The 27,902-nt window shown below is 51.2% G+C and overlaps 3 protein-coding genes and 1 non-coding gene across 6 annotated transcripts; 2 read left to right on the top strand and 2 right to left on the bottom strand.

Moving 5' to 3' along the window:
• Window positions 1–1,622: 1,622 nt before the first annotated feature.
• On the bottom strand, window positions 1,623–8,619 carry CCDC159 (coiled-coil domain containing 159). The gene is made up of 11 exons (XM_066273861.1): window positions 8,514–8,619; window positions 5,337–5,370; window positions 4,940–5,028; window positions 4,768–4,849; window positions 4,399–4,594; window positions 3,749–3,816; window positions 3,584–3,660; window positions 3,131–3,252; window positions 2,813–2,895; window positions 1,922–2,035; window positions 1,623–1,758 (listed from the first exon to the last, which is right to left on the bottom strand). The coding sequence occupies exons 1-11, from the start codon at window positions 8,598–8,600 to the stop codon at window positions 1,754–1,756; spliced, it is 957 nt and encodes a 318-aa protein (XP_066129958.1). The 5' UTR covers window positions 8,601–8,619; the 3' UTR covers window positions 1,623–1,753.
• On the bottom strand, window positions 2,224–2,388 carry LOC136321370 (U1 spliceosomal RNA). The gene has a single exon (XR_010728628.1). It is a non-coding gene; the product is annotated as a U1 spliceosomal RNA (small nuclear RNA).
• A 200-nt stretch (window positions 8,620–8,819) lies between the features above and the next one.
• On the top strand, window positions 8,820–11,882 carry TMEM205 (transmembrane protein 205). The gene is made up of 4 exons (XM_066273813.1): window positions 8,820–8,952; window positions 9,369–9,542; window positions 9,647–9,810; window positions 11,517–11,882. Exons 2-4 carry the CDS (start codon window positions 9,443–9,445, stop codon window positions 11,820–11,822), a joined length of 570 nt encoding a protein of 189 aa, XP_066129910.1. The 5' UTR covers window positions 8,820–8,952; window positions 9,369–9,442; the 3' UTR covers window positions 11,823–11,882.
• On the top strand, window positions 8,851–27,140 carry RAB3D (RAB3D, member RAS oncogene family). 3 transcript variants are annotated; one of them, XM_066273809.1, is made up of 5 exons: window positions 8,851–8,952; window positions 15,778–16,044; window positions 17,224–17,342; window positions 17,429–17,553; window positions 24,348–27,140. In XM_066273809.1, exons 2-5 carry the CDS (start codon window positions 15,817–15,819, stop codon window positions 24,533–24,535), a joined length of 660 nt encoding a protein of 219 aa, XP_066129906.1. In that variant the 5' UTR covers window positions 8,851–8,952; window positions 15,778–15,816; the 3' UTR covers window positions 24,536–27,140. The 3 variants fall into 3 exon arrangements, with proteins under 3 accessions (XP_066129906.1, XP_066129894.1, XP_066129902.1); XM_066273797.1 differs by lacking the exon at window positions 8,851–8,952 and adding an exon at window positions 14,213–14,419; XM_066273805.1 differs by lacking the exon at window positions 8,851–8,952 and adding an exon at window positions 14,213–14,441.
• The last annotated feature ends 762 nt before the right edge of the window (window positions 27,141–27,902 follow it).

The following is a 27,902-nucleotide window of genomic DNA, read 5'->3' as shown; positions in this document are numbered from 1 at the left end:
TGCCCAGAACCCACCACACACATAACTGCATACTCGTGCATACACACATGGCACAGTGTGCACACAGACGGTCACAAACACCCACACAGCTCAAACAGCACCCCCCTAAAACACAGTCACAGGAACATAGCAAAAGGTCCTCTACACACCTCAGCTCCACACACAGCCCCACATGAGTCCTCACTTCTCAGGGATGTAGATTCAGGGCTGCCAACACATTGTAAGAGTCACATCAAAAAGAGAGTCATCACACACAATGGGGGTCAAAGAACCAGTCATAGTGTCACACCCCTAATAACAAGGCATTCAGTGACAGCCACACACATGAACAGTTCTCATCCACATTGACAGCCATAGGTGAAACATGGTGCTACCCATGACCACAGCCACATGGCCTCACAAGGGCACATATATGAAACATGACAGGCTCACACACATAGCCACACTGCCACACAAGAAATGCATATGATCATAGCCACACATTACATGTGTAAAATGACCCCTCTACACCATCAGAAGAAACACACAACAGCAGCTACACATGACAGTCATATACACACATTCATACAGATACCAAGACAGTCATACAATCACAGCCATAGCCATTGCAATAACACAGCCACACACACACCATGAATGATATCCACGATGACAGCCACACAATGGCAGCCATAGGAGACAATCTCAGACACACCACACCGACAATCCAGAAACCACACAATCACAGCTATACAGACACACAATGACAGTTACACAACCAAACATTGATATATAATGACAACCATACAATCCCAATCACCCTCACCACCACTGCTTGGCTTCTCAAGCGTGCGGTCCCCTCCCCATACTCCTCTCCACCAGGCCGGTCCCCAAGCTCCAGTTCCCCTCTTCCCCCCCCTCCACGCTGGACCCGCAGGGGACAGGACCAACAGGCGAGCTAGAGAGAAAGACCGAGGGTGGGAAGCCCCCGAGAGAGGGTACAGGGGGCGCTTCAAGCCCCTCCTCCTCACCGGGTCGAGCCTGCTGCGCCTGAGCTCGGGTTCTGCCTAGTCTTCACTGGCGCAGCGGGACGGACAGACTGACTGCTGGCCTGGCTGGCGGACGCACAAATGGAGATACAGTGGGCCAGGCTCTGTGCGCCGCACAGACTCCGCTGCAGAACGGAACGAGGAGCGGAGCCTCCTGGCACCTTATTTGCATAACACCATGGGCGGGGCCTCGTGGGGACTTATTAACAAGATCCGGGGTGGGGCCTCGGTTGTTCTTTGGGGCGGGGCTTGTTGGAATAGATGGGTGGCTGGAATGAAAGATGGAGGTTACACGGATGGGGGTATTCTGGGTGAGGGGAGGCGATGAGGGTAAGAATAGGGCAAAGTGTCCAAGGGTGAACCTGGGCCTTCACGCTCCCTTTTTGGGCCTCGGTTTCCCCATTTGGACAGTAGGATCAGTAGGCCAGATAGCCAAGGTCCCCAAGGAGGGAAGGCTAGTGCTAGTGTGAAACAGCCTGTCTGGGCACTCATATCTGGACAGACCAACCCCTAACCTGTCATATACATATCTGGCCTGAACCTAGGCCCGCATATTCCAAACAGCCCCTGTGGCCTCCATGCCCTCCCCAACACTGGGGAGTAAATGGGAGTGGGTCATTCTCTGGCACATTAAGCAGCAGGAGCAATAGTCCACTGGTGGAGGAGGGTCTTGGCTAGTTTATTTTCTCTCTGAATGGGTCTTCAGGGAGAGCAGTCCCGGCTGCTCAAGCTGTGAGGAGAAAGGATGGGTAAGAGCCGGGTCTGATCCACGGGACCCCAGGGCTAGCAGTCAGGGCACATGAGCCGGGGATGGGAGTTGGGAGGATCCATACTGTTGGATTCCAGGGCTAGCCAGGAGGGGCAGGGTGGGTGAATCAGGAAAGGATTCACACCTGATGGGAAGGAGCGGCTTTTGCTGAGTGGTGGCTGGGAAGGGTCCTGGTCCGAATCGGAGTCCGAGTCCCAGGAGGTAATTAGAGGGCTTAGGCATCGATGCCCCTTGTAGCCTGCAGGAGGGACAGGTGTCATTCTGGCTTTTCATGTATGAACTCTGAATGTGTCCGCTGAAAGACCCCTGAATATGTGCCAGTATCCCTTGATCATATCTCTTGAATGTGACCCAGTGTGAAACCTACACTAAAGTATCACCTCAATAACTCTTGAATTTTACCCCAATGATCTTTTTTTTTTCTCCCAGGGGAGAATGTGAACACAGTCCCCCCATTACCACAAACTATGCAGTCAAGTTTCCCACATTTGGGGAAATCGCAGGGATCAGCACATCCAGAGTGCAATGGATAAGCCTCGCCCTGGGGAAACCACCTTCGTGATCATGGTATCTCCCCTGCCAGGTAAGTATACCCCAATGATCCTTTAAAAAGACCCCAGTGGCCTAACCTGTGGTGGGCGCAGTGGATAAAGTGTTGACCTGGAACCCTGAGGTTGTCTGTTCAAAACCCTGGGCTTGCCTGATCAAGGCACATATGGGAGTTGTGGCTTCCTGCTCCTCCCTCTTTTCTCTCTCTTTCTCTCTCTCTTTCTCTCTCTCTCTCTCTCTCTTTCTCTCTCACCTCTCTAAAATGAATAAAGTCTTTTAAAAACAAAAATGACCCTATCTGATTCTGAGTGACCCCCAGATGAAACCTCCAGGGACTCCTTAATGTGACCTCAGATTAAAACCTAACAGATATGACCTTTAAATATGGCCTCTGAACATGACCTCCATGTGTGAAGCTGGAGAATGACAACCCCCCCCCCCCCCAGCATAGCTCAGCCCAACTCACCCCTGAGGCTTGCAGCTCTAAGACGGGCCCCTGAGGACATGTTGAGGCCATCAAAGGAGTTCTGCAGATTGTGCACAGCGGACCTACAGGAAGATGGGATGCTGGGGGTCTCAGCTGACTCTGGACTGCTTGAGGCTGGGGCAGAGGGGCTACTGTGGGGGGGGGGAGCAGAGGCAGAAGGGAGTCCCAGCTGGAGATGGAGGTCTGGGCTCAGAGGGCTTCCAGGTTCTTCTGGTGGTCACTATTTGATCAGATGGGGAGCAGGGCGGGGCAGATGAGGGTCAGGGGTCAGAGGTCAAAGAGGGAGCTGGGCATCACCATATGTCACTCAGCTCCTTCTGGAGGTCATTCCTCCAAGAGCCATTGCCTCCTGATGGCATCTCCTCTGTCTCCATCCAGTTGGATGTCTCACACCCCTGCTGCTTCATCTTGGTCAGGACCTGGGGTCCATGGGGAGGGATATGAGAGAAGAGCAGTAGTAATAATAATAATGATGGTGCAAGGTGACCATTACATGGCACTTATGCCAGGCTGCCCTCAAAGAGCTTAACAGTTCATCAGCTACCTCTTCAGATAGGAATATGTTGTTACACCCATTATACAGATGAGAAAACTGAAGCCCAGAGAGGTAAAGAAACTTGCCCACAGTCACAAAGCAGTAAGTGGGAGAACTGAGATTTGAACCAGGCCTTCTGGCTCCAGTCCAATGGTGGAGGTCAGCAGAGATCCCCATATTCCAACTCCTACAGGGTCCCTGTCCTGCCCTCTCACCTTACGGCACTTCACCTGAGTCTTCTGCATCTTCTGAATGTTCGTTAGGTTCTCAGTAATCTCCTCCTCCTGTGCCTCTGCAAGGGGAGGGGTCTCAGAGGGGCCAGGCAGCAGAAGGGTAGTGTCCCACCCTACCCCCCTTGGCTCTGGGCTCCAAGTACTCACCAAGCTTCTGATAGATGAAGGTCACCTCCTCCCGAACCAGTTCCAGCTCCTCCCACAGGAATTTCTTGCTGAGGGAATAGCTTAGCCTAGACCCACAGACCCCCACAGCCCCTCATCTGGTGGCCTTTCAATTTGCCCACCTGCCTCCCCAAGCCTCCTCCACCTCCCAAGTTCCTATCTGTTCAACGCCCCACCCCCAGGCTCTGGCCCCTCCCCCTAGCTACCCACCCACCTTTATCCTCCAATTACTCTTCCCCCACCTCCCCTCCCAGCCCCTAGTTTTCTCTTCCTGACTTCCAGCTTCCCATTTCCTCAGCCCCTCAATTCCTGGCCTCTATCTCCCCATCTCTGCTCCCTGTTCCCCCATATTCTCAGCTTCTGCCCCCCTCAACCTCCCCACTGCTCAACTTCCTGATCCCCTGGCCTCCCTCCCATCCTACCTCCAGCTTCCTGTTTTCCCTGCCTTCTGGCCTCCCAGTCTCCACCCCAACAACACACTGCCTTCTGTCTTCCTCCTCCTCATCCACTCTTCTCCTGCTCCCCAAGCCTTCCATGGTCCCCATGCCCCTTACTCAGGCCTCTCCCATTTTCCCCATCCTGGCCTTCCTTCCCTCTTACAGCTTTCAGGCTTCCACTCTTGCAATACTCACCTGTCTCTGATCTCCTGGGCCAGCAGCTGCAGGCAGTGGCTAGTGCGGGCCCATTGCAACCCCTCACTGTCCCGCAGGGTCTTCTTCAGCTCCTGCAGGCCTTGCGCCAGGGCTCCATAAAGCTCCTGCCGTCCCTGCTCCGTACCCCACTTTTGTCCCCCCTTCTCTGTCTGGAGGCTTGTGGGGCTCAGTAGTTCTGTAGAGAGTGGGAACTTGACTGAGGCCCAACTACACCAAGCCCAGCTTTGAACTCAGCTGGCTCTAGCCTGGCTGGATACTGACTCTGAATCTAGACACCCACTTTACTCACTCTAACTGAGCTGACCCCAATGGCCTCCAGCCTGACCTTGACCCAAGGCCAGTCCTCACCTTCAAGCTGTTGAATCTTGATTTGTTGCAGGCAGCTTTCCTTCTCCAACATGGTCACTGAGTGATTTAGGAACTCAAAAGCCTGTGGGGGAAGAGGTCATGCCTAGAGGTAGGAGGGGAATGGAGGACAGGGATAAGATTACTGGGGGTAGGGCTGGCTGAGGAGGCTAACCTTTGTCTGGGCCTGTAGCTGGTTCTTGAGTGACTCCAGTTCGCATCGCAGGAGCTTATGGGTATCAGGAATCATCATGGTGGACTTAACTGTAACCAGAGGTGTGGGTCAGCCTGGCTGGGAAGGGTGGGGGCAGGAGTAAGGTCAGGAGAGTAGTCAGCAGAGGCTCAGGGTAGGGGTGAAGTAGGAGGGGGCAAAGTCTGGAACAGGGATCCACCAAGGCTGAGGTAGAGGCAGCATAGGGGGTCAAGGTCAGAAACAGGCCTGGAGGGCAAGGTCAGGAGAAAGAGCTGAGTGGGCAGCAATGGTGGGGTTCTACAGAGACTGGGGCAAAGGGTTGGAAGTAGGAACCAGCAGGTTGTCCATACACAGTCTTGGTAGGAGGGAGGGTTCTCACCTTTAACTTTGGAAGAGCTGGTCTCCAATGGTTTCTAGGAAATGGGAATATGAGGGCAGTAGAAATTCATCCCTGTGTTGCCTCCTTGCTCACCTCAACCCAGTGTGGGGGTTTAGACATGAGTTGGTCTGCTGACTTCTGGATATCACAGATCCCAAGTGCAAGGAAAGCTGCCTCAAAGCACATGTGTGCATCTCCCCTGGCCTGTACATGCTCAGAAGTGCACTCATGTGGCTTGTAACCTACATGTGTGGGCCTCTGGGCTGCCTCTGACAGCATGCACCTGCAAAGCCCTGTCGCTGGCCTGGACTCAAGAAATGGCCTTCCTCCTTAGGGGCAAAGGACATTGACAATGTCTGCAGGCAGCACCAATAGCACTGATGCATAATTATGCACAATCCCACAACAACCACAACCACACAGAAACAACCTCAGACACAGCCATGCACTCTTAAGTCATAAGACCCAAGGCATCCACTGCCACCCACCTCAGATACATAACCAGACACAGACACACAGTCATACCCAGAGATTATTACAGACAAGAACCCACTAAAACACATAATCCCACATCCATTCCATTAATTCCCTCATCCATTAAGACATTTTCATTGCAGGCCTGGTGATCACTGGGAGGTATTCTGGGTGTGGAAGACACATGGTGGGAGGGTTCTTGAGGAGGACCTCCCTGTCCCCACAACCCCCTCCCTAAGCCCCACAGCAATAGATCTCAGTGAAGCAGGAGGGGTTTCTCAGGTGGGGGTGACCTTAGTGATGCTCTCATGCCTCTTCATAAGTTCCTGGTCATTACAGCACTCCTGTGAGTCCGGGCTGGGGAAGGGGGTAGACCTATGCGACCAAGGCCCTGAATTCCTCCCTGGCATCCAGTCTATACTCTTCACTCTGTCCTCTGAAGCAGCTGGCCCCAAGATCTCTGGTTCTGGGGTCCTGGACCAGTGACCCATGGAGTCCAAGGTCTTGTCTGAAGAAGTGCCTAGGGGTGGGTGAATAAGGGCTTACTGAGGGTCACTCCAGAACACTCCAGCCCCTCCCAGCGCCCTAGCCCTGGAGAAGCCCCTCAACGAACCCCAGTACTTGTCACACTTCTCATTAACAAGCACACACAAGTTGGAGGCCAAGGGAGATAAGCAGTAGTAAGGCGCAGAGCAGTCAGGGTCCCGGGGTAGGCCAGTCAGAAGAGGGTCGCTTCAAGTAAGGAGGACAGGAGGCTGAGACCAGCTCCCATGTCCCGACACTCCCAGACTCAAAGAGTCATCAGCCCTGAACACAGGACCTCCAGCTATGGTATGATGAAAGATGACCCCAGCCCCAGGAGTTGAATTGGGCAGTGAGAAGAACCTAGACCCTACAGGAGAAAGTAAGGCCTCAAAGAGTCTAAAAAAAAAAAACCTTAACATTGGGCCCTATGGGAAGGGGCATTCCTGGTAGGAAACAGCATGTGCAAAAGCTTGGAGATGTGGAACTATGTCCTCAGTGATGGTAGATTCAGGGCTGTTAGAGGCAGAGTCCAAGAGGAAGCAGCAGGAGTTTAGCAGGGCACTGAAAGCCAAGCAGGGAGTTTGGACCTGGCTCCCCAGGTAAATTGGAGCCATAGTGTGTGTGAACAGGAGAGGCAGGGCATTCAATAAATATTAGCTGAATTGGGGTCCAGGCCTAGGCTAGGTGACACTGAGAACAGGAAAGAAGTCAGCTATGTGTCTCATATCCACACACCCCTGCCCTTCCAATGTGGTCAGGGCTGGCACCAATGGTGTTACCTAGGGCAGGGCTGTCTAAAAAAACTTCCAGCCTAACCAGGCGGTGGTGCAGTGGATAGAGCGTCAGACTGGGATGCGGAAGGAACCAGGTTCGAGATCCTGAGGTTGCCAGCTTGAGTGCGGACTCATTTGACTTGAGCAAAAAAAGCTCACCAGCTTGGACCCAAGGTCGCTGGCTCGAGCAAGGGGTTACTCGGTCTGCTGAAGGCCCACAGTCAAGGCACATATGAGAAGCAATCAATGAACAACTAAGGTGTCACAACGAAAAACTGATGATTGATGCTTCTCACCTCTCTGCATTCCTGTCTGTCCCTGTCTATCCCTCTCTCTGACTCCCTCTCTGTCCCTGTAAAAAAGCAAACAAACAAAAAAAAAACTTCCAGGTGAAGGATATCTTGCTCTGGGTCACACTCAGCCAGAAAGGCCAGACTCTAGGCCTTTCTGTTCTTCTGCCCTTGCTGAACCCTCTGGTGCTCTTCTTCTGCCTAGTCCTTCTAGAAGACTCCTATACACACTTCAAAACCCTACTCAGCATCTCCACTGTAAAAGCTTCCTTAATCCTTTTTTAAGCTCATATTTTCTGAGCACTTCATTGAGTGCTGGGCACCACCCTCAACACTCATTGGGTCTTCACACCTACCCTGTTGCATAGGAGTTATTATCCCCCTCCCCATTGACTTGAGAGAAAAAGAAAGACAAAGAAGAGAAAAACAGAAAGAAGGGAAGGAAGAGAGAGAAGAAGCTTTAATTAACTCATAGTTCCATTTAGTTGTGCACTCATTGATTGCTTCTTGTACGTGCCCTAATCAGGGATCAAACCTGTGACCTTGGTGTGCTGGGTTGATGCTTCTTCCACTGAGCGACCCGGCCAGGGCCCACAGGAGTTATTTTTAAGCCTGAAATGTTCTAAAGTACCTTTTCAAGAGGCACTGGAGACCCTGGATGGCTGGGGTTAAAATACTAGCTTCCCAGCTATGTGATGTTGGAAGAGTTACTAAACCTCTTCATGCCTCATTATCCCCAACTATAAAAATGTGATGTTATACTACCATATTATTGAGTTGCTGTGATGAAGTAAATTAACCCATGCCAGTGCCTAACATACAGTAGTGGAAAACTCAGTGTCTGTCCTTGAATGTCACGCTTGGGGCCTGGGGGCCAAGGAGCTTTGAGAGGATTGGAAGGGGAAAGGGAAGACCAACTTCTGAGTGCCATTGCAGGCAGAACCATAGTCGAGCCCCCCTCACACTCCCATAGTAGTTGTTCTGCCCAAAGACCCTCTATGGAGAATTCTCGTGGCGAGGGGGCGGGGTCGTTAATTAGCCTGGGGCCTCCCCCAGGCTATAAATCCTGTGCCCGCCGGGCTCCCGACCCCCTTCCACACCGACCTACCACATACCACCTGTTCATGCTCTCCCATTAGGGGCCGCGAAGCCAGTCCCCAGCTGTGATGCTGAAATTTGATCCTGTGGGGACACCATCGCATTAAAATGTGCAGAGCTCAAAGGTAGTCACAGAGAGGGGTGTGGCTGGCACTTTAGCTCCGCCCTCATCGAAGACCTCATTGGCGCCTTCCGCTTCCGCAGATCTTACGAGCCGCCGTGTAATTGGATAAAATCCCAGTGAGGGGCGGGATTTCAGGCTGGTTTCTGCTAATCTATTAGTCAATATCTAATACAGGCGGTACAGGAGGCGGCAGGTTACGATTGAATTGGCCTCGGGATTAGCTAGGAGGCGGGACGAGTTCTTGGTCTCTCGAGGAGAGGTGGCGGAGGAGGTCCGCGGGAGTTAAGTACCGAGGCCAGACCGCGGTCCAACCTTGGCGCGACTGAGTTGAGGTCCAAATTTCTACTTTTGCTGTCAATGTCTTCGAGATGACATTTGGGGATGTCCCAGAATTGGGTGGAGTCTCGGAGGTGTTTTGGGGACCTTAAAAGCTATAACTGAGATCTTGATATGAGAGCAGTACTCTTTTCTGTAAGAACTGGTACCCAGAGGTAGTATTTGGGGGTCAGTGAGGTGATCTCTGAAGATCTAGGGCTACGAGCTTGAGCTACTGGCGCTGAAATTTGGGGGTTTGTGAGGTGGGATGGGTGTTGGGGTCCAGAAAGCCTGAGATCTTGAGGGTTGACATTTAGAGAGATGGGGTCAGGGGTTGTCGCAGGACTGCTCTGAGTCTTCCCCACCCCCCATTCCTGGGCTGCTGTGCCTGGATATCTGCTGGACTAGCCCAGGTGACCCGGGCCTTGCGCAGGTTCACGGGGTCTGAAGTCCACGCTCCAAAGGTAAAGCTCGAGCCACCCGGTGCCTCCTTCCCGGGCCTGCAAAATGATGGAAGGCGGGAACCCTGGAAGCCTGACTAAGGTAGTCCATCTACTGGTCTTGTCCGGAGCCTGGGGCATGCAAATGTGGGTGACATTCATCTCAGGTAGGGACCCTTGGTCTGCATGTCATGGATACCCAGGGTGGGGACAGGAATGAGAGGGGGACCTGGATTATCCTAACAGGCATGTGGTCCCTTACACCCCACAGGCTTCCTGCTATTCCGCGGCCTTCCCCGACATACCTTTGGTCTTGTGCAGAGCAAACTTTTCCCTTTCTACTTTCACATCTCCATGGGCTGTGCCTTTGTAAACTTCTGCATCTTGGTTCCACAACGTACCTGGGCTCAGCTCACGTTCTGGGAGGCCAGCCAGGTATGCAGAATTGGGCTTCACTACTCTCAGAAGACTCATTCCCAGGACCCCACTGAGCACGTATGGCTACACCTTTGTGAGAATTAAACAAACTGCCCTTTCTTCTTAGTGGATATAAAGCTGAGCTCTGGATCCCCTTGAGCAGTGCATAGCCTACACAACTGTCCCCAGCTGCTGGTCTACCCTCCAGTGTCTCTCTGCTGGCCGCTGCTCCCTCTCCTCCCTCTGGTTGGGCCTGCCGCCAGGCTGTGGTGACTCAGCTGGGCTGGGGCACTGACCCCAGCTAATTGTTTAAAAACTAGCCTGACTGGGAATTTATAGTCCCTCACCCCCATGCACACATTTTCCCAGCCACCAGGCAAGGGTAAGGGACTATTTTGCATCTCATGTTTCTCTATCCCGCCCTCCCTCTGCCCCCATTATGTTCCTCAGATGTGGGCAGTTAAAGTCTGACAGGGGTTTCAAGAGTAACCACAGAGCCTGACCAGGCAGTGGCGCAGTGGATAGAGCACCAGACTGGGATGCGGACGACCCAGGTTCGAGACCTCGAGGTCGCCAGCTTGAGCACGGGCTTATCTGGTTTGAGCAAAAGCTCACCAGCTTGGACCCAAGGTCGCTGGCTCGAGCAAGGGGTTACTCCAGGGGTCCCCAAACTTTTTACACAGGGGGCCAGTTCACTGTCCCTCAGACCGTTAGAGGGCTGGACTATAAAAAAAAAACTATGAACAAATCCCTATGCACACTGCACATATCTTATTTTAAAGTAAAAAAAACAAAATAGGAACAAATACAATATTTAAAATAAAGAACAAGTAAATTTAAATCAACAAACTGACCAATATTTCAATGAGAACTATGGGCCTGCTTTTGGCTAATGAGATGGTCAATGTGCTCCTCTCACTGACCACCAATGAAAGAGGTGCCCCTTCTGGAAGTGTAGCAGGGGCCAGATAAATGGCCTCAGGGGGCCGCATGTGGCCCGCGGGCGGGCCGTAGTTTGGGGACCTCTGGGTTACTCGGTCTTCTGAAGGCCCGCAGTCAAGGCACATATGAGAAAGCAATCAGTGAACAACTAAGGTGTCCCAACGAGAAACTGATGATTGATGCTTCTCATCTCTCTCCGTTCCTGTCTGTCTGTCCCTGTCTATCCCTCTCTCTGATTCTGTCTCTGTAAATAAATAAATAAATAAATAAAGAGTAATCCCACAGAGACAGGAGGGGACTATGGGTAACTAGAAATTTAAGGACTTTTTATTTACTCCCTGTGGGCCCAATGTCAGTTTTTGGGGCCTGTGCTGGGGCCACAGAGGAGACAGGCCCTGTCTTAGGCACTCTGTTTTGGGGGACTAAGGGGACAGTTATTGTGCTCTGTCCCAATTTGAGGAAGAGAGGTTCTGTCCTGAGATACCTTCAGTTTGTGGGAACAGAGGAGAAGAAGAAACTTCTAGTCTGAATATCAGAGGAGAGGAAGCTCAGAAGGTTTTGGGGGGATAGAGGAGATGGTGACATGAAGCCTTTCCTGCCAGTTTCAGGGTATGAGAGCTGGAGCTCTGGTTGGGTCTGGGCTTGGGAAAAGAGAGGGAAGCCTGGCATTGACCCAGTGCTGTCCCCCATCCCCTTCTGGACTTTGAGGATGCAGAAGGACCCTCTGAAGGACCCCTCCTGCCTCCCAGGCATGGCTCACTTTCTTCTGCTCTCCCCTCCAGCTCTGCCTGCTGTTCCTGAGCCTTACGCTTGCCACCATCAATGCCCGTTGGCTGGGGCCCTGCACCACAGCTGCCATGTGGGCCCTGCAGACTGTGGAGAAGAAGCAGGGCCTGGGTGGGGAGGTGCCAGGCCGCCACCAGGGCCCTGACCCTTACCACCAGCTGCGGGACAAGGATCCCAAGTACAGTGCCCTCCGCCAGATCTTCTTTCGCTACCATGGCCTGTCCTCTATTTGCAATCTGGGCTGCCTCCTGAGCAATGGGCTCTGTCTTGTTGGCCTTGCCCTGGGCCTCAGGAGCCTCTAGCGTTCACTGCTTCTTTGTCCCTGCTGAGACCCCAAATGTCAATAAACCCTTCTTTGGAAATGGCTGCTGTCATTTTTCTCCAACTGGGAAGCAGAGGGAAGGGTGGACAAGGGTGGAGCTAAGGGCCTCTGTTTCCCCATTCACAAGGCATGATGATTTGGAGTGTTGGCTGTTGCAGCCCCTAATCTCTTCCTATAACAGTGCCCATTTGTTGAGCACCCACTGTGGGCCAGGCATGGACCTAATCATTATATATACCATACGTTATTGTAACAATAGCTGGTTCTGATCCCCAGGGACAAACCATCCCATTGACATTGTGAGCTGAGAGCCCACAAGACGTTTCCAGAGAAGGGTACAATGGTCCTTTCCTTATCCATGGGGGATAGATTCTAAGACCCTCAGTGGATGCCTGAAACCATGGATAGTACCAAACTCTATATATACTATGTTTTTTCCTATACATACATATCTTTTCTATTGAGAAAACACTTTATGGCTGCTCTGGCATATCTGAATTGCCAGCATCACCACTCTTGTGCTTTGGGGCCATTATTAAGTAAAATAATGACAACTTGAACACAAGTACTGTGATTCCATGACATTTGATCTAATAATTGAGATAGCTACTAAGTGTCTAACAGAGCATCCATAGCATGGATATACTGGACAAAGGTGGGATGGAGCAGGATGGCATAAGATTTTTATCATGCTATTTGGAATGGTACACAATTAAAAAAAATATTTTTCCAAGTGAGAAGAGGGGAGATAGACTCCCACATGTGTCCTAACAGGGATCCATCTGGCGTCCCCCCATCTGGGACCAATGCTCTGCCCATCTGGGGTCATGCTTGCAATCGAACTATTTTTAGCACCTCAGGTGGAGGATCTATGGAGCCATCCTCAGCACCCAGGGCCAATGCACCCAAACCAATGGAGCCATGGCTGCAGGAGAAAAGAGAGAAAAGTAGAAGCGGTGGAGAAGCAGAGGGTCACTTCTCCTGTGTGCCCTGACTGAGAATCAAACCCAGGACTTCCACACACCAGATTGACACTCTACCATGGAGCCAACTGGCAAGGGCCAGGTGCACAATTTTAAACTTATAAATTGTTCTTTTTTTTTTTTAATTTTATTCAGTGAGAGGAAGGGAGGCAGGGAGACAGACTCCCAGATTTGCCCCAACAGGATCCACCTGGCAAGCCCACTAGGGGACGATGCTCTTCCCATCTGGGGTGTTGGTCTGTTGTTCAGCAACCAAGCTCTTCTTAGCGCCTGAGGCACAGGCCATGGAGCCATCCTTAGAGCCCAGGGCCAACTTGCTCCAATCAAGCATGGCTGGAGGAGGGGAAGAGGGGGAAGAGAAGTGAGAAGGGGAGGGATAGAGAAGCAGATGGGCTTTTCTCCTGTGTGCCCTGACCGGGAATCAAACCTGGGACATCCACATGCTAGGCCAATGCTCTACCACTGAGCCAACCAGCCAGGGCCTAAACTTATAAATTGTTTATTCTCAGAACTTTTCAAGTGGACTGCAGGTAATTGAAACCATAGGAACTGTACAAGCCAGTGTACGATTCACCGCATTTATTCTTCTCTACATGACCAGTGTGAGTAAGAAGCAAACCTTAGGTATTGGGTGCCATGGACGTTTCAGGGCTGCTTGTTACTGAGCATATGCCAGTCCTTCCTGACTGATGCATGTCATTTTCATTCATTCTTATGGCGGTCCTTAGAGGCACCTGCTGTTTCCATGAAGCAACAGAACTCAGAGAAGTTCAGCAAATGACGTCAGATAAAGTTGTCAGAATTTGAACAGCAGCAAAGCCTGAACTATTATAACTGCAGAGCCTTTCCTGCTGGCATAAAGAAAATTCTAGGACCTCAGGTCGGGCTAGATGTACCAAATTTCCTTACTGTGTGGCCTCAGTCAAAGGTCTGCCCCTCTCTGAGACTCAGTTTTTTTATATGTAAAAGGGGGATTAATTCCTAGGGCCCTTAAGAGTATTTGGAAATGGGATCTAGCTCACTATGGGGTCAGGTGCTGCAATTTACTTCAAACACTAATTCAGAACAGAACCACACACAACCCTGTGAGATGGAGCCTCTTGTTAACAACCATTTGCCTGCAGGAGAAACAGTTCCAGAGAGGTTAAGTAACTTGTCCAAAGTCACAGGGCTAGAAAATGGTGGAGCTGGGATTCGAACCTGGCTCCAGAATCTGCACTCTCAACGGCTCTGCACTTAATAGGAACTCTACAGGTAGTTTGGTGTTGTGGGGTGGGCTCTAGACTACGGCACAGGTGGTGCCGCTTCCAGCCCCACTTTCCACGAGCCCCGCCTGGGACTCGGCCCCGCCCTGCCCTTCTACGGGAGCCGCCCCTCCTCTCCCGCCTGGGCGGAGCCGGCGCGGGATCCGGGTGGCTGTGGGCAACCTCGGCGGTGGCGTTGAAGGTGGCTGCGGGGTCGGGGTCGCGGTCGCTGTCGCGGCCGAGGGTAGGCCGCAGCGAGTTCGGAGGCGGAAATCCCGCGGCCAAGACCCCCACGCGAGGTGACCCCTCGGAAGGAGCGCACCCAGCCCCGCACCTCCGCGTCCCAGCAGGTCTGGGGGGGAAGGGGGTGAGGTGAGGCCCCGGGGGGGACAAAGGCGGCCGCGGGAGACGCTTCTTCTCTCATCCCTACCCAGCTGGGCTCATTCGGGGGCGTTAATGGGGCGCGGGCGGGAACGAGAACCCGCTGAGAACATGAGATGGGACCATATGGTGATGGGAGGAAGCTCCTGAGCTCCCCTGCACAGGCTGGGGCTCCCTAAATCCAGTGAAGAGGGGCAGGGCCTAATCCCAAAACCCTTACCAAGTGCCAGGCGTGAGACAGGATGGGCAGATTGTCAGAAAGAGGTGGGACCCGCTGACAGGCTGGCTGGGGCTGGGGGTGGGGCGGGGGCAGCAGCCTGGCAGCCCTGCCCAGCTTGGGGAAAGGCTTCCTGTCTCTTGTCTTCCCCTCAAACTCGTTCTCCCGGAACACGGGGTGGGGCTAAGGGCTGGGCAGGAAAGGGGGGCCGGTTGTGTCCTACTTTAAAATGGAAAAAAGCCCCAAAGCCAGTTGAGAAAGAGCTCTGCCAGGGGTTCCTCTGTGGGTGTGCCCTCCATTCACCCAGGTCTTCTGGAACCTTTCTGTGTGACTCAGGGAGTATCCATACACCGCTGGGGAAACGGAGATCTAGGGAGACCACGGGGCTGAGTGGGTATCCTGGACCCAGATGAAGCGGCCCAGCTGTGTGGACACATTTCCAGGAAAGACAGGACCAGGGATTGAGGAGGATGGTATTGCTGGCAGTGAGGTTCTTGATTATTAGGTGGCTGGGGTGGTTTCCTTCTATTTGAGGACCATCACCCTGGCCTTCAAGGGCTGGAGCTGGCTTGAGTCAGCTCTACCCAGAACGAGATGGGCCCAGCCCCTTTGACAAACAGAAGGTGACAGTATTCATCTGGGGCAGAGCAGGCTTTATACCTGGGCTGGCTCACTGAAACCCTTGGTGTAAATCTACTGAAATCCCCTCCCTGTGGGGATCAGGGAAGGTGTTAAACTTGGCCACCCTGGTGGTGGCCTACAGCTGCCAAAGTCAACACCATTGCTGCAAGGGGGGCTCTATCCAACTGGCAGGCCCCCCCCCTCCCCAGCTCACACCTGGGCCACACTGGCTGCTCACCAGAGGGCAAAGTCCATACCTGTACCTTCTGCAGGGTCTAGTTCTTCTGCAGCCAGAGGAGGCACTCCGTGTGCCCCCCAGCCTGGGCCCTTGCATTTGCCTAACATCCCCTTCCCAGCAGAGGACACTGCGTTCTGGAGAGACCAAGTGACGCATCCAGGGTCACTTGGCATTCAAGTGAGAGAGCCAGGGCTTGAACTCAGGTCTGGTGCATACACTAGAGCTATTACTTGTCTTTTATTTCCCCGCAGGCCTGAAGGCCTCCCCACCCCAGGAGGCTCTCTGCTAGGATGGCATCAGCTGGAGACCCCCCCACTGGCCCTCGTGATGCAGCAGACCAGAACTTCGACTACATGTTTAAGCTCCTACTCATTGGCAACAGTAGTGTGGGCAAGACATCCTTCCTGTTCCGCTATGCAGATGACTCCTTCACACCCGCCTTTGTCAGTACCGTGGGCATTGACTTCAAGGTCAAGACTGTCTACCGTCATGACAAGAGGATCAAGCTGCAGATATGGGTGGGCTGGGGCGAGGCTATCCATGGGTTTGTGGCTGGGAAGAGCCTGGAGGCCTCCAGGGATGTCCATGGGAGGGTATAGGGCTTTGGGAAGGGGTCCGGGTGTGAGAGAGTAGCCCAGAGTTGAGGAGGGGGCATGGGATAGATGTGAAGAGTAGGGGAGCCTGACCAGGCGGTGGTGCAGTGGATAGAGTGTTGGACTAGGACACAGAGGGCCCAGGTTCGAAACCCCAAGGTCGCCGGCTTGAGCGCAGGCTCACTGGCTTGAGCACAGGGTTGCTGGCTTGAGTGTGGGATCATAGACATGACCCCATGGTCGCTGGCTTGAGCCCAAAGGTCACTGGCATGAAGCCCATGATCACTAGCTTGAGCAAGGGGTCATTTGTGCTGCTGTAGCCCTCCGGTCAAGGCACATATGAGAAAGCAATCAGTGAACAACTAAGGTGCTGCAACGAAGAATTGATTCTTCTCATCTTTCTCCCTTCTGCTGTCTATCCCTAACTGTCCTTCTCTCTGTTTCTGTCTCTCTTTCTCTCTCTCTCTCAACACACACACACACACACACACACACACACACACACACACACAGAAGGGGAGTATTATCTATGAGGTAATTATTCAGGCTATGGTGATATGCCCTACTCTATGAAGCCTGAAGGGTGGTCAGTAGTAACACAAGGCAGGTAGAAGTTCTGGTGACTAATCGGAAAAGGATTTGGGTACCATCTCAGTTGTGAGCCCAGAGGCCCACATTGAGCCTACCATGTGTCAGAGTTACTCCTACCATATAGCTGTTACCAGTTTTAGTAACAATTGTCATGGTAACGAGGACCAGGATGGCACCCTTTGGCCCAGGTGGCTCCTGTTTGTGGTCATTAAGTTGGTTCTAGGAAATGAAGTCACAGGGGTTTATAAGTCTGTGAGAGGCACTGATGCACACCTCAGACGGGGAATTCCTCAAGGGCAGGGCCACATCTCACATCAGAAGGTCTGAGAGGGGCGGTCCATGTCTCCCTCATTAGATTGGTGGCTGTGAAGGCAGGCCCATATTTCTCCCATCAGACTAGAGGCTGTGCAGGCTGTATCATTTTCTCCCTCATGGGCTGTGAGCACAGGGCCCTATATGGGTGCAGTGGGGAACAGGGTGGCTTCTAGTAGGCTGACCCTACTGATTCCCCAGGACACGGCAGGACAGGAACGTTACCGTACAATCACCACAGCCTACTACCGTGGAGCCATGGGCTTCCTGCTCATGTATGATATTGCCAACCAGGAGTCCTTCACTGCCGTGCAAGACTGGTGAGTGCTTGTTGACCACTGATCCCTGACCTTTCCCCTCTTTTGTGACCCCAAATCTCTAGTCTAATAGCTCTCAAACTCCACAGGGCTACACAGATCAAGACCTATTCCTGGGATAATGCTCAGGTCATCCTCGTGGGGAACAAGTGTGACCTGGAGGATGAGCGTGTTGTGCTTGCCAAGGATGGCCAGAGGCTCGCCGATGACCTTGGTTAGTGCCCAACCTGGGCTGCAGGTCCTGGACCTCCCAGAACAAACCCCATCCCCATTATTGGATGCCAAGTCCAACCATAATCTCCAATCCTTTGCTCTTTAAGGATCTGCTGGAAAAATGCCCACAGGTAGCCACTTTCTCCATTTAATTTCAGGAAATTCATGCATAGATCCCCTTTCCCTGACTGCTGCCCTGGGAAACCAGACTCAGAAAACTGTATCTGGCCTGACCAGGTGGTGGCGCAGTGGATGGAGCGTCAGACTGGGATGCAGAGGACCCAGGTTCGAGACCCTGAGGTCGCCAGCTTGAGCGCGGGCTCATCTGGCTTGAGCAAAGAGCTCACCAGCTTGGACCCAAGGTCGCTGGCTCCAGCAGGGGGTTACTCGGTCTGCTGAAGGCCCACGGTCAGGGCACATGTGAGAGAGCAATCAATGAACAACTAAGAAGTCGCAACGCGCAACGAGAAACTGATGATTGATGCTTCTCATCTCTCTCCGTTCCTGTCTGTTTGTCCCTGTCTATCTCTGCCTCTGTTAAAAAAAGAAAAAAAAGAAAGCTGTATCTGGAAATTTATCCCACAAACATTCTCACCCACCTGAGAAGCAGCGGGTATGTCAAATTACATTGCTATTTAGTAGCAGTGAGCCCTTGGCAGCTCCTAGTTGTCTCACAGTAGAAGAAGCAACAAAACATAAGGTATATTCACATGGTAGAATACTATGCAGCCATGAAAAGGGGCGAAGGTATTCTTTGTTTTCTGCTATGGCAAGGTTTCTGGAATATACGGTTATGTGGGAAAAGCAAACTGCAGAATAGGGGGTATGGCTTCTTCCTTTAGTTCAGTCAGGGATCAGCAAATGTTTCTTTTTCTTTTTTTAAAATATTTATTTATTCAATTTTAGAGAAAGAGGAGAAAGAGAGAGAGAGAAGAGAGAAGGGGGAAGGAGCAGGAAGCATTGACTTCCATATGTGCCTTGACCAGGCAAGCCCAGGGTTTTGAACTGGCGACCTCAGCGTTCCAGGTCAACACTTTATCCACTGTGCTACCACAGGTCAGGCACAAATGTTTCTTTTTTTTCTCTCTCTTTTTTTTACAGGGACAGAGAGAGAGAGAGTCAGAGAGAAGGATAGATAGGGACAGACAGACAGGAACGGAGAGAGATGAGAAGCATCAATCATCAGTTTCTTGTGGGGACACCTTAGTTGTTCATTGATTGCTTTTTTCATATGTGCCTTGACCGTGGGGCTACAGCAGACCTTGCTCGAGCCAGCGACCTTGGGTCCAAGCTGGTGAGCTTTTTGCTCAAGCCAGATGAGCCCGCGCTCAAGCTGGTGACCTCGGGGTCTCGAACCTGGGTCCTCTGCATCCCAGTCTGACGCTCTATCCACTGCGCCACTGCCTGGTCAGGCCACAAATGTTTCTTTAAAGGGGCAGATAGGAAATATTTTGGGTTGTAGGATCTCTGTCACAACTATTCAATTCTGCCTGAAAGCAGCCATAGACAATATATCAGTGAATGAGTGTGACTGCCAGGAAAAGTTTATTTACAAAAACGAGATGGGCTAGATTTGGCCTGCTTCTTGAAGTTTGCCAACACCTGCATTAGTGCATAAAGAGAATGAGAATCAGAGTACATATGTATGTTTGCCTAAAGGTAGTCCGGAAGGATACAGAAGGATTTAGTAACAGCAGTGACCTGAGAGTCTGGAAGCTGGGTGCTGGAAACCAGGTTGGGAGGTGGATTTGCACTTTAACTTTTTGAATCAGGTGGATGAATTATCTACTCAAAATTTAAGCTCAAGCCCTGGCCGGTTGGCTCAGCGGTAGAGCGTCGGCCTAGCGTGCGGAGGACCCGGGTTCGATTCCTGGCCAGGGCACACAGGAGAAGCGCCCATTTGCTTCTCCACCCCTCCGCTGCGCTTTCCTCTCTGTCTCTCTCTTCCCCTCCCGCAGCCAAGGCTCCATTGGAGCAAAGATGGCCCGGGCGCTGGGGATGGCTCTGTGGCCTCTGCCCCAGGCGCTAGAGTGGCTCTGGTCGCAACATGGCGACGCCCAGGATGGGCAGAGCATCGCCCCCTGGTGGGCAGAGCATCACCCCATGGTGGGCGTGCCAGGTGGATCCCGGTCGGGCGCATGCGGGAGTCTGTCTGACTGTCTCTCCCTGTTTCCAGCTTCAGAAAAATGAAAAAAAAAAGAATTTAAGCTCAATGAAAATCTTGTCCTGGAGTATTCTAGTGTTCTAGGCTCTCCCAGGCTTTTCCTTTCAGGAGGTGGTGTAGCTACTGTAAGATAGGGTAGGATGTGTTAAGGACCCAGATTTGAGCCAGAATCCCAGTCTGCAACCCACTGCTGTGTGACCTAAGGCATATTGCTTTTCCTCTCCGTGCTTACATTTCTCCAGTTAGGAAACAGAGGTGAAACAGTATCTACTTCATAGGGCTGTTAGAAAGATTAAGTTTAGGCAAATGCTGGCCCTTGTCGAACATTAACTCATATTATTTCTCGATTGCTTTGTGATCTTGTACAGGTTAGTCCAGCTCTCTGGGTCTGTATTTCCCAGTGTCAAGTGGAGATAACAACAGCCCCACCTCACTGAGTTGTCATGAGGGTTGAGTGAGTTACTATGTGTGAAACAGTTGTAATGAAGTTTGGCACACGGGTTGGTTGCAACTAAATGTTAGCTGGCAGGATTGTGAATTATTGTGGATGCCTGCATATAAAACTCTAAGCACCATAAGGCCCACAAAGCCTCAAATATTTACTCTCTGGCCCTTGACAGAAACAGTCCAAGGACCCCTGGACTATAGTAGCCCCTCTTCTCTTTGTCTTGCCATCAATTTGTTGGAGAAACTGGGTCTTTGTTCTGTGGAATGTCTTCCATTTGAAGTTTGTCTCTTTGCTCCTTCATGGTGTCATTTAACCTGCTCCCCTGTCCCTTGTGTTTTCTGGGAACTTCAGCCTGTGTTTAATTTTCTGGTGTGCTGGGGAGTCCTAGATCCCCGATTTGCCTGGAACTGGTAAAATCAGCTACAATCCAGTCACAGGCCGGGATACTTGTGGATGTTGCCCACACCTTCTTACAGAGAACATCTAGTTACTGGGCTGAAGTAGGATTCCCACTCGGTCATTAAGTTTATTTTATTTTTTTGCCTGACCTGTGGTGGCGCAGTGGATAAAGCGTCGACCTAGAAATGCTGAGGTCGCCAGTTCGAAACCCTGGGCTTGCCTGGTCAAGGCACATATGGGAGTTGATGCTTCCAGCTCCTCCCCCCTCTCTCTCTCTGTCTCTCCTCTCTCTCTCTCTCTCTGTCTCTCCCTCTCCTCTCTAAAAAAAAAAAAAAAATGAATAAATAAAGTTTATTTTATTTTCATTTATTTTTTATCAAAGGAGAGGTGAAGAGGAGGAGAGACAGACTCCCACATGTGCCCCAAGTAGGATTCACCCCCAGTCTGGGGCTGATGTTCTGTCCATTTGGGGCTGCTGCTCTGTTACTCGGCAACCGAGTTAATCTAGCACCTGAGGCGAGGCCATGGAGCCATCCTCAGTGCTTGGGACCAACTTGCTCATTTGAGCCATGGCTGTAGGAGGGGATGGGGTGGAAAGAAGCAGATGGTTGCTTCTCCTGTGTGCCCTGACTGGGAATCAAACTGGGGACTTCTACATGCCGGGCCGATACTCCACCACTGAGCTAACTGGCCAGGACCAACTACTATTAAGTTTAAAATACCAGAGTACAAAGCAGGAGGTTGAATTTAATCTCAGTTTTGTAAAATATCCACACACATGCACACGCGCACACATACACACTCTTACAAACCCAAATCCAACAATTGTGTATTTGTATTTTTAAGCCTGACCAGGCGGTAGTACAGTGGATAGAGTGTCAGACTGGGACCCAGAGGACCCAGGTTCGAAACGCCAAGGCTGTCGGCTTGAATGCAGGGTCATCTGGCTTGAGCATGGGCTCACCAGCTTGAGCACAGAGTCGCTGGCTTGAGCCCAAAAGTTGCTGGTTTGAAGCCCAGGTTTGCTGGCTTGAGCCTAAGGTTGCAGGCTTGAACAAGGGGGTCACTGGCTCAACTGGAGACCCCCCACTCAAGGCACATATGAGAAAGCAATCAATGAACAACTAAGGCGCCACCAAGGAAGAATTGATGCTTCTCATCTCTCTCCTTTCCTGTCTGTCTGTCCCTATCTGGCCCTCTCTCTGTCTCTGTCAAAAAAAAAAAAAAAGTAGAAAGCTAAATATCAAAACACCAATAGTAATTATTTCTGGGTGATGAAATTACAAATAGCTTTTATTTGTTGTCTTGATATTTTTTTAACAGTTTCTAGCTTCTCTAGCAAATATTTATGATGAGAAAAAAAGTATTAAAAAAAAAGAACTCCATCGGCCCTGGCCATTTGGCTCAGTGGTAGAGCGTCGGCCTGGAGTGCAGAAATCCCAGGTTCGATTCCTGGCCAGGGCACACAGGAGAAGCGCCCATCTGCTTCTCCACCCCTCCCCCTCTCCTTCCTCTCTGTCTCTCTCTTCCCTTCCCGCAGCCAAGGCTCCATTGGAGCAAAGATGGCCCGGGCGCTGGGGATGGCTCCTTGACCTCTGCCCCAGGCGCTAGAGTGGCTCTGGTCTCAACAGAGCGACGCCCCAGAGGGGCAGAGCATCGGCCCTTGGTGGGCAGAGCATCGCCCCCTGGTGGGCGTGCCGGGTGGATCCCAGTCGGGCGCATGTGGGAGTCTGTCTGACTGTCTCTCCCCGTTTCCAGCTTCGGAAAAACACACACACACACACACACACACACACACACACACACACAAAAGAACTCCATTTGAGACAGAGCACACACATTTAGGGAAATGCCACATTTGCCCAGGAAGACAGTGGAGTGACATTAATGATCACTAGGTTTAGAGTAGAAGATCTGAGTTCATGCCCTGCCTCTACCATTCATTCATTATTCATTCATTTATTCGTTCATTGAGCAAGTAGTTCCCTAGTGCCTGCTCCATGCCAGGCACTGGATGCAGAGTGCACAAGGTAGACAGAAATCCCGCCCTCTTGGAGCTGATGGTCTAGTAGGGGAGATGGATAGGGAACAGAAAATTTTAATCTGGCCCTGGCTGGTGGTAGAGCATTCGCCCAGCCTGTCAATGTCCCAGGTTTGATTCCTGGTCATGGTGCTTCTCCACCCCTTCCCCTCTTGCTATATTCTCATTCTCTCTCTCTCTCCCTCTCTCTCTCCCCCTCTCTACCCCCCTCTCTCCCTCCCCCTCTTCACCTCCCTGCCTCCTGCAGTCATGGCTTGATTGGAGTGAGTTGGCCCCGAGCACTGGGGATGGCTCCATGGCCTTCACCTCAGGCACTAAGAAGAGCTCGGTCACTGAGGAACGGAGCAATGCCCCAGATGGGCAGAGCATTGCCCCCTAGTGGGCTTGCAGGGTGGGTCCTGGGCAAGACACATAGAAGTCTGTCTCTGTCTCTCCCTCTCCTCACTGAGTTAAAAAAAGAAAGAGAGAAAGAGAAAGAGAGAAAGGAAAGGAAAAGAAGAGAAAGAAAATTATTTACCTAGTTAATTACAATTACAGTTAGTGCAGCATGACAAGTGCTGGGTAGGGGCCCATTAACCCTGCCCTGTGTGTAATATGGTAGGTGTTTGTCTGAATTCCCAGCCCATCTTGACAGGTACAGCAGGTGAGGTCACACTGGAGACCTTCCAGGGACAGTTCCTTGCTGGCAGGTCCATAACCAGCCTTTTAGGGATACAAGAAGGATGCCATTATTTTCAAGTTGGCCACTTTTTCTGGCTGAACAACTGTGGACAGACCCCCGGAAAATTTGTTCCACTTCCCACCTTTGGGAGTCCAACCAAGTTATGATGGTCACTAAGCATATACTCAAAGCTGCTCACATCCTACCTCCCCAGTAGGAGTCAGCCAACCAAGACCCAAGGTGGCACAATGGGAATATTTATTATTATTTATATTTAAAATATTTTATTTAATATTTATTAACTGTTGTCATTCAAGCAAGGCAGTCTGGGTATGAATCCTGACCCTGCCATGTGTTACCTATGTGAATTTAGGTGGGTGACTTTCCCTCTCTGTGCCTCAGTTTTCTTACCTGTAAAATAGATTATAATAGGATGAACCTCAGAGCATCATTAAAGGTGTTTATTTATGTAAAGTGCTTAGAAAACTGCCTACCACTTAGTAAGTACAATATTTTTCTTATTTCATTATTATTATTATTACCATTTTTAGTGTATTCTGTAGGCCAGGAACTCTACGCATCGCAGTGTCCGAGAACACTGGGCAACCTACCATTATCTGCCTGACAGACTGCAGACTGATAGCCCCTTGGGATGAAGCCAGTCTTCAGCTCTGTTTTATTTGGTCTTGAGTGCATTTTCCATAACATTTCAAAAGTCCACATAACTATCTAGCTTCATGGGCATTTTCACGCTATCTTCCCGTGCAGTACGGTTGGATGGAAGGTAAGCTGCCGCCACCCACAGGCACCTGTGTCCTCTAGGTACCAGAATGTTACTACCTGGACTCTTGTAGCCACTGCCTTAGGATAGTTTGGAGCAGGGCTGCTGTCACAGGTTTTTATCAGCTTGGTTCCCATTTTATAGATAAGCAAACTGAGGCTCAGAGAGACTAAGACATTCAGTCAAATTCCCACAGCTGCATAACAGGCAGAACTGGGCTTGGAATCCAGATTTGGATGATGCCATGGCCCAGGCTGTGCCCCTCAGGATCTCACAGGTGTCCCTACCTATGTTTCTCCAGGTTTTGAGTTCTTTGAGGCCAGTGCCAAGGAGAACATCAACGTGAAGCAGGTCTTTGAGCGCCTGGTGGATGTCATCTGTGAGAAGATGAATGAGTCCCTGGAACCCAGCTCCAGCCCAGGCAGCAACGGGAAAGGCCCGACCTTGGGGGAGGCCCCACCTCCCCAGCCTAGCAGCTGCAGCTGCTAGAGATGGTCCCCAGCCCCCACCCGCCGCCTCCTGCCTCGGCAGGGAATGTGACTGAGGCATGAGCCACAAGGGCTGTTTCCAAGCTCAGGGTGCCCCCTTCCCTCCTGTCAGCTGTCTTCTACTCCCCGCATGGCTCGTTTTCTTGCCCTAGCCGCCAGCCTGCCCAAGCAGCCCCTGTCACAAGCTCCAGACCCTGGGGACTCTGCATTAGAGGTAGGGTCTGGGGATGTTGACATGCATGAGCTTGATGCTTCTCAGGTGTTTTAGTGGGGTACACGGGCAGCCTGTGGGGCTCTGCAGTGCCTTCTGGGTTAGAGCCATTGTGCATATCCATTCTGTGTTGGGCATTGCCTGGAGTTCACGAGCTGGTTTGCCTCCTTCCTCATGCCAAGTTCGTCCTTGGAGATGTGGAAGGCAGCTCTTTGCTCAGAGTCCTTCTCTGGTCCTGATCCAGCCCAAGAACCTCTTCTGATCTCAAAGCTCCAAAGTGGGAAGCTGACTTTGACCCTGGCAGACTCCTCCTTTCTGGCCTGCAGAGCCTCTGCCTGTGAAAACAGTATTAAAGCAGCTTTACCTGTGGTGAAGGGAGAGAGGGTCAGAGCCCCCAGAAGTGCCTTCTGAGTTTCCCCAGAATTCCACATCACCCACAACCCTGCCATTGTTTTGGTTTATCCATGGTGTCCCTGATTTGGGATTGGATTCTAGAATTATGCACCACATCAGGCCAGAGAATTGCCAAGCCTCTGGCCTTCCTGCTCAGGGCTTCTAGCCAGGAGTTAACCTCAGAGCCAGCAGCCCGGGCCCTGCTGCCCAAAACTGCCTCTCAGGGCTGATTGGGCTGGTGATGTTTTAAGCAAGGTCTTTCCACATCTTATATCCTGCTAAAAAAGGAAATTGAACAATGTCCCCATACCCTGCCCTCACTGGTGTCTTTCTGATCTAAGGACTTGGGCTCCTTTCACTTGAAGACCGGTGAAGACCCAGAATCTGTTTCCTGAGCCACGTCATCGGTGGGGCCCAGAGATGGGACGTTCCTTTTGCTAATGGAGGAGTCACTCTAAGGAATGTTTTGAATTTGTGCTGGAGGAATGAGGAGAGGGTTGTGTAACTGCTACTGCCACTTGCGCTTCATAATATAGCTTGGGAGCGGCAGGCTGATGGGGATGGGCTGGGATCAGTCTCCCTGGTTGAGGCTTGGCTTTCTAGCTGCTCTGGGCACCTACTGGGAGGTTATGTGCAGTTTGGGGGGTCTATCATCTTCCCACACAGCTAAGTGGCCCTTCCTGTCCACCAGAGGCCCAACTCCAGTGGCATGACACCTTTCTGCCCTGGAACACTGATAGCCCGTAACTTGACAAACACTATGAGGACAGCCTAAATGGATAGTTTGTGTTCTTGATTGTATTCTCTCAACCACTACTGGCAAAATGACCTTCTGTAATCTTAAAGTTCTCAGCTTTCTCCTTTGGGGCACGGGGGAAGGCCTGGTTTAAGTTTAACATAGCTTTTACCTTTATAGAAACTCTAGATCGAATCTATTTCTGGAGGACCCTATTTATGCCATACTAGGGTCTGCCCTTAGAGTTTCAAAGTGGCGATATCTTTGTATCCCAATAATTTAGATGACTGGTGAAATGGTCAAGTTCCTGGAAATGCACAAAGGGAGAGGATCTGAGTGTTTGGGGTAGGATTCAAAAATGTTAGTTAGTTGCTTTAACATAAAAGTGAAATTAATTACCTAAGTCTTGTTAAGATTCACCAAGGCCTGTCCAGATGCTTTTGGTCAGTCTGTTTCCCCTAAGCTGCTGTCAGAAAAAACGGTGGCGCAGAGTCAGTTGTCACCACCCACATGATAAAACCAGCCTTGGGTTATCTCATACCTGACTCAGCCCAAGCTTTCTGTTTACACAAGATTTTTCAACAGTTCAGCTTCAAGCAGCAACGAGATAGCTGCCTCTGGGTTCTCTCCAGACTGGGAATAATGTAGGAGAATAAGGTATTTTTTGTTTCTTCTAAAAATAATGCAAGTTTATTTTTTGATGTTTGTGGGGGGGGTTAACTCAAGATGGTCTCTGGGGAACAGAAACCAGTGTCCTCCCAGATCACTGTGGGGAAGGGAGGTCTGTTGAGTTTACAAACAAAAATTAAACCAAAGGCCATGGGAAAACCACCTTCTAACTCCAGGGAGATGGTTCTGGAGCTGTCCGTTGAGACTGGGTCCAACATTGGTGCTGTCCCTTCTTACCATTTGCTTTTAGTAACTTGCCTTTCCACAGGCAGTGCTTGGGAAAATGCCATGATTGCCATGGTTTAGGATTCTGCAAATTTTTCTTTGGCTTCCCTGGGGGTGTGTGTGGGATATTTTTGTGTCTTTTTCTCCTACTTAGAAAAATAAGTAAAGGGTGAAATTTGGTCTCAGTGTTGAAGCGCTAATTCTGCTAACTGGCCTCCTCTGATGATCCCAAAAACACTACAGAGTGAGCTCTTGACCTGCTTATTTCTATCCTGGATGTGGTTCTCCTGCATAAGCAATTCTTTGATGTCTACTGGAAAGGTGCACTTTTCTTCACAAGAAAAAGAAATAAATATAGCCATTATACCCAGATACAGTTGTCCTTTTATATCCAGTAGTGAAATGTGATTTCCAGGAAGAGGGCCACTGAATCACAGCCAAGCAGATGGTTGAGGGCATGTGTGATGCAGTAGATACTGGATTAGGCCAGGGAGGCTCAGGCTTGGGGCTGTGTCTAGCTGTAACTCAATGGCCACCGTTTGGGTCCTGGAAAGTTCCTCTGTATGGAGGGCAGGGAGGATAATGTTGCCCCGAGTAATCTAGTAGGTAGGTCTATCCTTCCCCAAGTCTGGTCACGTCCCTCTGTTCAGAACCCTGCATGGCTTCCACCTGACTGGGAGTAAAAGCCAAAGTTCTTCCTGTGGTCGGCAAGGTATTGCATGAGCTGACCTGCCACCTCCCAGCCCTTGACTCTTCCCACCTGCCTCCTACACTTGCTTTGCTTTAGTCTCATTGACTTCTGTAAGGCTGGTGGCTGGGGCCAGGCAGGTTCATATTGGATTTGGGCAGATGGTAAAGGAAACATGGAGCCAGAAAATGGTGGGCCATTCTGTTTATTAAAGTCTCGTAACAGTGGATGAGCAAACAGGCAGAGAAGACTGCTTCCCTCTGACTCGGCTCCCAAACCCCGACCCCCTCCAGAGTCACTGGACTCACAGACCCCCACCAGCCTCAACACTCCCCAGCCAAACAGGCTGGCGGACATACCCCTTCTCCGGCAAATAATAGCAAACAATCGCCCCTCCCCATGGAGGCAGGCAACCGCAATTTGCAATCTGCCACTCTGAGGGCAGG

Source organism: Saccopteryx bilineata, chromosome 1 (genome assembly GCF_036850765.1).
Source record: "Saccopteryx bilineata isolate mSacBil1 chromosome 1, mSacBil1_pri_phased_curated, whole genome shotgun sequence".
Classification (NCBI taxonomy): Eukaryota; Metazoa; Chordata; class Mammalia; order Chiroptera; family Emballonuridae; genus Saccopteryx; species Saccopteryx bilineata.
This window is presented reverse-complemented; position numbering and strand designations above follow the sequence as displayed.